This window comes from Populus euphratica, unplaced genomic scaffold, assembly GCF_000495115.2.
Source record: "Populus euphratica unplaced genomic scaffold, PopEup_1.0 scaffold3381.1, whole genome shotgun sequence".
Taxonomy (NCBI): Eukaryota; Viridiplantae; Streptophyta; class Magnoliopsida; order Malpighiales; family Salicaceae; genus Populus; species Populus euphratica.
In genome coordinates, this window is record NW_011503210.1 from 1,191 (window position 1) to 11,181 (window position 9,991).

The window sequence follows — 9,991 nt, forward strand, 5'->3', positions numbered from 1 at the left end:
CTATTGAAAAGTTTAAAGATCTTCACGCCAAAATAAAAGCATGCATTATCACTAGCATACCTAAAAAAAAGCTCCACATAGCACTTTAGTGTTGCTCAATAAAAAAATAAGTCTACATGAATATATTTAAAAAAATTCGATAAAAAGATACTCCGGGTAAAATAATAACTCCGCAGCCTTAAAAGCTTTGAAAGTAAAAGTTAAGTTTATATAATAACTTGTACAAAATGGCTTTTTATTTTTTCCAAGTAATTGTTGAAGTTCCCTCAGCATTAATTCTAGAAATGTGTATTCTTATAGGAAAGGAATAGAATTGGTCTCATGTCTAGAGAAGGATTCTTGATGAAGTGCACTATTTAATGTCTACAGAAGGATACAAGAAGATTAGTAAATCAATATGACATTTAGGAGCTGGTGAAGCAGAATCATTTTGGCTGCACCAACTTAAAGCGTACATAAATTCATTGCCTTTGATACAACACATACCTCTTCTTTCCACTCACACAACAGAGAAAGGAAAGAAACTCTGCTGTGTCAGTTTATACTAGGGACAGTTGAGGACAAACAATGCACAGCCATGGATCTCCACCTTCATTGAAATTGAATCTTTTATTTCTCCAAAATCCTTTCCACTCCAAACTTCTCTGCTGTAACATGATGTCGCATTCAAGTTTTTCCCAGGAAGTGCCTTAGTCAGGTCTGATATCTTTGCTGATATTACTGTCTTCTCTGAGTTCAGATTGAAAAGTGCAACATAAATCTCTCCTAAGTAAACAGAGGCAAAGTCAGTACTGAATTATTAAGAGAAATAGATACATATGTGATATGCCAAAAAAGTTTTCAGACAATGAACTGTAGGCATGTTAATTATCAATCACAATTCATAGGTATGGTTGGATACTACCAGAGTGCCATGGTAGACACAGAAGGTGGCAGCTAGCAGAAGATCATTAATTCTCTTTAAATTAGGCAACTTGGAACTTGATAAATGAATATGTATTTGCGTAATAAATGAAGCATGAATATAGATAATGAGCAGACTAGATTCCACCTCAGTTACAGGGAAAAAAAAAAACAGTTAGATTGAAAATAGCATCCCTTCACCAAGGAGGACAATTATAATCATCTTAGCATATGGCTCAGTGGTAGAGGTCTCTTGTTCAAGCCTCACCTTTGTCAAAACTTCAACAAAATCGGAACATGCTTATCAAAAAAAGAAAAACCATCTCAGGGGTGAAGTTTCTCATCAAACACCAATTTTTAAAAGAAAAAACAGCAAAGGAATGGTAACAGAATGGAAACCAAATTTATAGACTTTAGGGAAGCATTAAACCTTTTCTACCAGTGGCAATCCAAGACCGAACTCCTCCGCTGTTACCAACATTAGCTGCATATATCAAGAAAGCCTCATCAAATGGCCCTTATCGTACATATAGAAAATCAGCTTGAACTTGTAGCATAATACCGTCAATTGATTTCACAGTTGCACAGAGGCCAGAATAGCTGCTGATAAGGGATCCATTATTGCTTATCTCCCACATCTGTTGAAATTAATAGTTTGCTTTCAAATACCACTCATATATGTAAAATTCATGAGAAAAAAATGTCACCCTGCAGACTGGCTGTGAGCAGAAAAACACAAGCATTTTGGCAAACCAATTAATTACATATGCATAATGACATTTTAATTTGGAGCTTCAACTGTCAATCAGACTTCTCCAAATTCCTGCTATATGTACTTGTTAAATTGTTTGATGTCTCTCCTTTGCATTCCACCAAAATCTCACAGGATCCTAGCCTCTGTGCCTTCGTTAGATGCTAGGGAATTGTGAATGAAGAGATACCTGGTTGGCATCTGATCTGCAAGGGGAGAAGGAACCACTCTTAAATTCTTTTGAAGTACGCTTCTTTCTTGGAGATGCATCCAAACAAAACTCCATTCCATCACTAGCTAATAAATGGAGCTCTCCTTGATTGTAAATCAACCTCTCATCACTACATTGCCATTCACAGGATCACACGGTGAAAATAATAATACTTTATTGTTTGAAACAACCTAAATAAGAAAGGTGAAAGTGCATACGAAGACAAAAGAGGTTTTTGCTTGTATAAGCATAAAGGTTCATGGCTTCCCATGTTCTGTTTCCAGCATATCTGGTGAAGATCTTGGTCAAGAGCTTCAATTGACCAACCGTTAACTTTGGGATGATTGCAGCTAGTAAAACCCAGAAACTGTGCATGTGATTTGCCAACTTCCTTCAAACATCTTCTTGATCTTTGGCTGTAAGCTGTGGTCTTATGTGTAGAACCCTTTGTGCCAGTAACATAAGGAAACTGCATGTGCAATGCAATGATATATCAGAAAAAAAACTCAGTAAAAATTCCAAAGAGCTCCAAAACTCATTGTTTCACATGCCTCCATATTGTTCGTGCTAAAAGAATTTATTTCCAGAATGAAGGGATTGGTGATCAAACTGTATGTGATCTCATCAAGCTTTCTAACATCTCCTCCAAACATTAGAGGGGATCTGGCCATTGCCCACAAAGTCATCTGCGAAGGAAAATATTGAATCAGGTCATCAATAAAGAAGCTTAATTTTTCAGCAGTGGACTAACGCACATATAGAGTTGCATGTACATACCTGAGTTTTTTGCTCATCCAGATTAAGGTTACTCATTCTGTATGGTCCTCTGTTAGAACCTAGGATACAGAAAAGCAATGTGATTATTCAAGTTTTTGTCTTTTCCAGTAGAACTCTTTACTTAAAACATTTTCAAGTTAATCATGAATACCCAGCAACTTATGTGGCAAACCCCTAGACCCAAGGTAAAAACCGGTCCAAATGTATACTTTTCAATGAACTTGTTACAAGGATGTGTGTCGTTCAATTACCATGATAAACACAAGAGTGCAAGGACAAGCTATGCTGTTTTGCTACCCCAATGTAACAGCAAGCATTCCACTGCTTCGTTCAATTTATATGTCAGTAAACTATGTTGCAATCAGCTTTCCTATACTCAGTCTCAACAACCCTTTAAAAAATAAAATTACTTAAAATGTGCTAGAATTAAAGAGAACAATCTGCTAATTTTTATCACCTGGATCTGTAAGCCATCCTAGGGGCAGCATATCTAAGTCAGGCCATGATCTCCCCAGCAAGCCCTTGGCACCAATCTTATTAGCAGCAGCAAAGTCTCTGAAGTAGAAGAACAAGATATTGCATAAAAAATTGAAAGAATAGAAGAAAAGCACCAATTAGGGGCAAGGATCTACATATAATTTGAACTTTAGGCTCTTTTTTGATATGAAAACTTTAATCCACCTTGAAACATCGAAATGAGCTGCAACATCCCCCCATGTATCCCAATCATCCCCTGTTACCCTGTACATGTTGACTAACCCACTTATATCTTTCGCCATGTTTGGTGTCGCACTAGTTCCAGGAGACAAAGAATACAGAATGGGACGATTGAGCTTTTGCAGAACCTGAACAAGTGCTCTTCATATATCATCATCATCTCTATTCGGAAAAGATTGAAGCATAAAATTTATGCACCAGAAAGTGCTGTATACCTCTGACACAAACGTTATTTCATCAACATCCAAGTCATCACCAAATACACAATCATGTTTCACTGCAAATAAAAGAGAAAAAAGAACATCAAAATTATTAAAACAAAGAAAGACTGACATGAAGCCACTAAGAAAATGTAGTGGTATAAATAACAGGAGGAAAGATTGAAATGTACAGAATTCACAATTTTGTAATAAATGCGAGTCAAAATTTTTAATTCCTGGCTTGATTTACGGTAGCAAACAAACCAAATTGTTTGTGACCAGTTCTGGGCTCAACTCCATATAGATGAACAGCATAGCTAGATTTTAAACAAACAAACACATATTCAGCACAAAGAGGGCAACTAAGCATCCAAAAAAAACTACAGCTCAGCCTTTACAGAAATAAATTTGTTTTTTTTTCCTTTCCACAAAAATTGATATCTATACAGGTTTGGTGTCATCCAAACATTGCACTTTCATTTCTTGGCTGAGTTTACAACCTTGAGCTCAAGATAAATTTTGGATGTTCTTAAATAAACCATAAGAAGCTTGCAAACTTGCCTAAGGCTAGTTTGAGCTTAAAATGCCTGAAGAGGTCAACACTCTACTAGGCTCATTTGCGATATTACTATCGAGTCCCTCCAGCACCTTCATAATATATTCCCCACATTATTACAGAAACAATAATTCATCCATGCTTCCTATAATGGAAATTCTCAAAAGATGCAACACTACTTTGAGAAATTATTTTACCGTTTTTAATCAGTAAAAAGTAAAATTCATTCTCTAGAAAATGTTGAGACTTGAGATACACCCTATCGGATTCACAGACTTATTAATGTGTTGGGTAAGATGGAAAAATGCAGGTTTCAGTTAATTAGTAATTACCAAAATCAACACCCCACTCAGCATACTGTTCATAAAGTGACCTCAAGAATGCTCTTCCTGCTCCCAACTTAGTATTTACACTCATGAAACCATGTGACATCCATGCACAAGCTCTTTCCTTGATCCCTATGTCTTTTGCCCGCCATTGTTGTCCAGACTCTTCATAAGCACCTCCCTAATAAAAATTGAAATTTAGCATTAACTTTTGAGAGCAAATCGATTAGATTGTTAACTTTATGCCTTATATCAAACCTTTCACCTGACTAGTCTATTTTTATGATGATAAAGTTTGCAAGATTCTGCAATCTGGGCATGCAAGGGAAAAGAGAAGAAATACTTCTCCCGGTGAAAAAAAAAAAACATGAAAACAAAAGAAAAATAAAGAAAACAGAAGATGAGAGAAGAATGAATCCTCATTGATAATAAAGAACAATACCGTGGTAGTGTCCAGGATGAGGGTGTTCGCATCATATGCCTGTCTACTTAATCCTCTCATAACATGAATCCCAAACTTCAAACCCATGCTGTGCACTTTCTTGGCTACTTCAGTGAACCCTTTCCCATCTTTGGATGACGGCCACCTATCTGGATCAGGAATCATCCTCCCCCATTCATCAATGACATCAAATCCAAGAGAATCTGGGTAAGCACCTGGAACATTCTTCCTATACCACAGGTAATCTACCACTGCATACTACATGAAATTACACAGATAAATGACAACTTCTATTCCAATAAACTTTCCCATTCTCATATTGCTCAAGTAATTAAAGAAGTTCTAAAAGTTGATTGTAGTCATCAACCATTTTATACCTCATATCCATAAGGCTTTAGACGCTGAGAGATTATTCCGGCGCTTTGCAAGAAGTCTTCTTCAGATATAATCCAGCAAAAGGAATCGTAAGAGTTCCAACCTCGAGGTGGGAAGCTAGCGTGCTCAGGTTGAGATGATACCCTAAAACAGGTTTTGTACAAATTATTAAGTTCACAAACTAATATATTTGGCCAAGAAAGCCTTCAAAACAAATTTTGGAACAATTATAGGATTTACAAAATGAGACATAATTGTGCATTCTTCAATCCAATCTCCTATGAGGATCATCAAAGACTAGACAAGACAGTTCATCGAAATAGCAAAATTTGGGGATGTAATTGCAGTACTATTTGGTTAGAAATTTTGAAAGTACTTGTCTTGCTTCCAAGAATCAAATGTAAAAAGGGTTTTCTTATCTCAAAAACTCCTATGTGAATCATAACAGTAGTGAAGAGAAGAAAAATAAAGAGAGAAACACCTGTAAAGATAAGAACCTAAGGAGAAGAGAAACAGAGAGCTCAGCAATTGGATCCTCATTGTTTTAGTATACTGAAATGCAAATGTAGCAAGTATTAGAGAGTTGTAAAAGACATTATATGGATAAATTTTTCAACTTTCTAAACCAATCTAGCTGGATGGTAATTTATGAATTGATGCAGCCAAACTTACGGAAGTTTTTTTCTTGGGAATCTTGAGAGCACTAGGCTTGCTTGGTTGGTAATTACATGAAGCAAGGGTGAATGACTTGTATGATGTTTCCAGGAAATTTACTACAAGTTTCTCCAACAAACGAAAGGTCCAGTTTTTCTGGTTCGGGGTTGAAGATATAAAGGTTGAGATAAATAACAGGAGAGAGAGAGAGAGAGAGAGAGAGAGAGAGAGGCACCTATAAAGAGAGTAAGTGGAGAAGAAGAAAGAAAGAGGGCTCCACAGTAGGATCCTCACAGTCTCGAGTTCACTTCTTAATTATAATTACTGAAATGCAATGCAGGTCCTTCCTCCTAACCATCAAATCTTTTTAAGGGCATTAATGATGCAACGTTGATCGGTAACTGGGGTGGGTGGTGGTGATGATGAAAACGGATAATCTCTTTTTTCTTCTTATTTAATTCGCCGGTGATGCTAAGTCCCCTCGTGTCCTTTTCAATCCCAATTGAAGAAATAATAATTTTTATCCTTAAAAAATATTTATTAAACGGTGTTTTCGTCTGGTTAGTTGAAAAGAAGAAGAAACAATTGGGGTCGGCGGTTCAGTCGGAGCATAAGCTTGTTACTGATCCGACAAACCTGTCGGCGTGGAAGAAAAGAATCCAAATCAGGACACTTAGCTTGCTACTAGATACATTCGAATCCCAACAACCTTCTGAACTCGACTTTCGATTCACAATTGACAGGTGGCTAAATATATGCTTTTCTTCTGAACAGAGATAATTCTGCTGTGAGCGTGGTGACCAGTAGCTTATTCACCATTTGCTATTTGCAACTTCTAGATAGCCTTCGATATTTCCATTAGCAATAGCAGTCCAACTTACAAATTTCAACTTGTAATTTACAATAAATAAATCAACCAAATAAAAAAAAAAAAAAAACAGCTTCTAGTCTTTGGCACAATTGCTTATCTATCTTTGTACTGGAGACTAAACTGTTGAGTAACTGCGAAGAGACTTAGTAATCCAACCATACGCTCGAATCCTGCTCCAGCTTGCCGGCGGCTATCTGTGCGGATCATATTCCCCTAGTTCTTCCCTATAAAAACCTTACGCCACTCATTTTTCTTCGTTCTTGGTAAAATAATAGCTTCTCAAATCACAGAGCCATGATTCTTTCAGACATGCTCCTAATAATGAGTTAGAGGCGACGCATCTAGAAATATATGCAGTCAGGCTCTACACATACAAGGAGTCAGAGGGTTTTCCCAGAGGTCATAATTGGGGAAGGTCTCCTCTGGCAATCCAGTTCGTGTTTGGTGAGTGACAACCACATCCTCTACAAAAGTTGCCCAGCCCATGTATGGGTCTCCAAAAGATTTGGACATCAGCCCCTTGTCTGGTTTTATGGATTTGTGAAGATGACCCATGTACCGACGGGCCCCAATAATCAATTTAGCAAAGTTGCCTCCATGGGTCATCACAAACACGTCAGACTTCAGGCAAACCAAGAAGTCAAGAGCTGCCAAACTAGTCACATGCTTCCTGAAACCATCTAACTCCTCTTTGGTTGCCAACTCTTCCTTTGTTACCTATTAGAAACCCTCAGTCAAATATTGATGGTTAATAAATTCAAAATTTGTATAGAAAAAACTCACTTTGAAAGGCTCCTCTCACAGGCTAGCCATTTAAAAAAATGCAACTACAAAAATTCAGCCAACATTTGGAGCCCGAAAGCGTTTTGATTTCTCAATTTCCTAAACACTAAATAGAATTTAGAGCATGCAAAACCATTTAGCTTCCCATCCCAAAGTAAAATTAAACTCTCTTTTTTCCAAGAGTACCATACATATAAATATATTTGCAGGCATGTGTATTCATGCATGCATGAATATTGCAGTAGCTGGAAAACATTCTTCCTTTATTTATCTTTGGAGATAAGAGAGGTATCAATGTAGGTTATTTTGTATCAAGGACGTAACAGGATGGAGTATCCCGTGGCTGCAATATTATTCACTTGTGGAATTTATATACAGTTTTCCATTTTAAAAACATCGATTGGATGTATATGCTGGCACCACAAACAAAAGAGATGGAAATGATTTCACAAACATGTTTAGTCACTTCACCGATGAAAATGGAGTGACAGAAACAGAATCAAAGGCCTTACCAGGCTTGGGAACATGTTCTTCAGTGGAGCCATTCGGTTTTGTCCACCATAAACCTGGCCAGAAGCTACATAAATCTGAGTTTCCTTAGGATATCCCATTGCCCGAAGAATCACAGCCACTTCCCCGGGTTCAAGAGGGCACCTTCCTTCCTTCCGTTTTTGCAGGGCCAATTGCCATAGATGGGAACCGTTCTGCAAGATAAATCCCCAAAAGCTTATAAATCATCCATGCCTGTTCAAGTTTCAAACTAAAACCAGTAAACTGATAACTCACCTTATATCGTCGAGGCCACTCTTTTTTTCTATATTCTCCCATTCTAGCTTTCTCATCCCTTGTCCCCACAAAATCACAGAATGATAGACCTACCATTCCCTTTTCAAATCTAAGATGAAGAGCCCTATATGACAAATAATGTTTAGTGCCACTGAATTTCAAATTATAAAAAGTTGGAACTAAGTCCAGACAACTTCAGATATCAATGTCACATACATATATGGATTTGAAACTCCTGTGCGGTTTCGCATCCTTGATACCAACAAATCAGACATTTCCTCTATCTCAGGAAGAAATTTCAGAGCATGATAATTCACCCTGCACCTTAGCCTGTTGATTTCTGGAGGAACATTATCATATCTACAGCATACACAAAAAAAGGAAAGAAAAAAAAGACAGAAAATTAACAATCCAAGACCATTTATTTTTCTTCCAATGAAAGTAAAATTTTGAGCATAGCATAGTGCCCCAGAGATGTACAACATCCATGACTCACCCAAGCCGATCCACAAAAGGCTTCAGGGCCATTATCTTCTTTTCCTTGATTCGAGGCAGTACATTATCTATGTAGAATTGAGCAGGTGCATATTTTGGAATGTTTTTCACTGTCCGTCTATAACATAGATGGCAATTTTTTTCCAAATAATCAACACCAGATGCAACAAATTCAAGTCATCATATAAATGTGCACAACATGACAAAATGAGGAGCACAAAACTCAAACCTTATACTTGTGAATAACTCTGACTTGTCAGTAAACCACTCAGGTATATCACGAACAATTCGTACATCATACTTTAAATAGTCAATGAAATGATCAACATCAAAAATGTCTTCAAATTTCCTGCAGACATTTTGTAAAAGAAAAAAAGGCTTGTGAGAAGGGGAAAATCTAACTCGTTAATGTAACTACAAATGAGACAAGGTTTTTTGTGAAAAAAGGAAATATAGCTAAGCATATAATAGTAATATGCCAAAATCAAATGAACCTATTTGAGATGACAATACAGCCACAAATTAGAATTCCCAACGAATATACATGTTTGTTGAGTGCATGAATATCACATCAATTTCCAACTGATGTTTCACCCCTCAAAAACAGCAAGACCTAGCATTGTTGAAGCTGAAAGACCTTAATAAGAAATATGAGGAGCAAAGCCATCCACAAGAAACATTGTTTATAAATCTCAGAAGAATAACGAGAAACAAAAACAAAAAATGTTAAAAGAATGTTGCAAGATGTAATGTCTAGGTATCAATGTTATCATATGCATAAGAGTATTGGCTTACGTTTGGTCTTTCCAAATCTGGTCCTGCTTCAGAACAGGCAAAATAAGGGTGGCATTCATTATTTTGGCCACTGCTACAGCATTGCATATCTGCATTAAAAATAAAAGCAGCATTCACTATAATTCAATCACTTTAAAGCTTGTTGCTTGGTAAGTAAAGGAATAAGCGTAATGTTTTTATGAAATACGCTACAGGAAGTTACTTTGATTAAAAATAAAGAGGTGAGAAAAAAGAAAAATTGATTATTGAACAAGCAAATTACCAACATCAAATAATAACAAATAATTGGCCAAAAAAAGAATATCCCAAATCACCAAGTCCAGATAGACCTGCTGAACTAACAAACATT

The 9,991-nt window shown here is 36.7% G+C and overlaps 2 protein-coding genes across 4 annotated transcripts in view; both read right to left on the reverse strand.

The window, feature by feature from the left end:
• Positions 1-322: 322 nt before the first annotated feature.
• Positions 323-6,399, reverse strand: LOC105119701 (uncharacterized). 3 transcript variants are annotated; one of them, XM_011017874.1, is made up of 15 exons: positions 6,148-6,399; positions 5,740-5,810; positions 5,261-5,402; positions 4,884-5,141; positions 4,448-4,622; positions 3,575-3,636; positions 3,324-3,487; positions 3,100-3,197; positions 2,643-2,701; positions 2,417-2,551; positions 2,084-2,334; positions 1,845-1,995; positions 1,466-1,541; positions 1,334-1,387; positions 323-765 (listed from the first exon to the last, which is right to left on the reverse strand). In XM_011017874.1, exons 2-15 carry the CDS (start codon positions 5,796-5,798, stop codon positions 545-547), a joined length of 1,905 nt encoding a protein of 634 aa, XP_011016176.1. In that variant the 5' UTR covers positions 5,799-5,810; positions 6,148-6,399; the 3' UTR covers positions 323-544. The 3 variants fall into 3 exon arrangements, with proteins under 3 accessions (XP_011016176.1, XP_011016174.1, XP_011016175.1); XM_011017872.1 differs by lacking the exon at positions 6,148-6,399 and adding an exon at positions 5,931-6,141; XM_011017873.1 differs by lacking the exon at positions 6,148-6,399 and adding an exon at positions 5,896-6,141 and having other exon boundaries at positions 5,740-5,813.
• Positions 6,400-6,735: 336 nt separating this feature from the next.
• LOC105119702 (uncharacterized protein At1g04910-like) overlaps positions 6,736-9,991 on the reverse strand; it is a gene marked incomplete at its 5' end in the record, with an annotated part of 4,053 nt that continues 797 nt past the window's right edge. The window contains 7 exons of the mRNA XM_011017875.1: positions 6,736-7,500; positions 8,079-8,270; positions 8,353-8,476; positions 8,569-8,712; positions 8,849-8,965; positions 9,077-9,196; positions 9,643-9,731. Of these exons, the coding sequence (XP_011016177.1) occupies positions 7,141-7,500; positions 8,079-8,270; positions 8,353-8,476; positions 8,569-8,712; positions 8,849-8,965; positions 9,077-9,196; positions 9,643-9,731 (1,146 nt within the window). The remainder of the gene's footprint in view (positions 7,501-8,078; positions 8,271-8,352; positions 8,477-8,568; positions 8,713-8,848; positions 8,966-9,076; positions 9,197-9,642; positions 9,732-9,991) is intronic.

Excerpts from the sequence above, each read along its gene's own strand:
- LOC105119701 (XM_011017874.1), bottom strand. The coding sequence starts at position 5,798 with ATGAGGATCCAATTGCTGAGCTCTCTGTTTCTCTTCTCCTTAGGTTCT. Across the intron at positions 3,637-4,447 it reads TGAGTGGGGTGTTGATTTTG|TGAAACATGATTGTGTATTT; the intron begins GTAATTACTAAT and ends TTTTATTTGCAG. Across the intron at positions 3,198-3,323 it reads GCTCATTTCGATGTTTCAAG|AGACTTTGCTGCTGCTAATA; the intron begins GTGGATTAAAGT and ends CTTCTACTTCAG.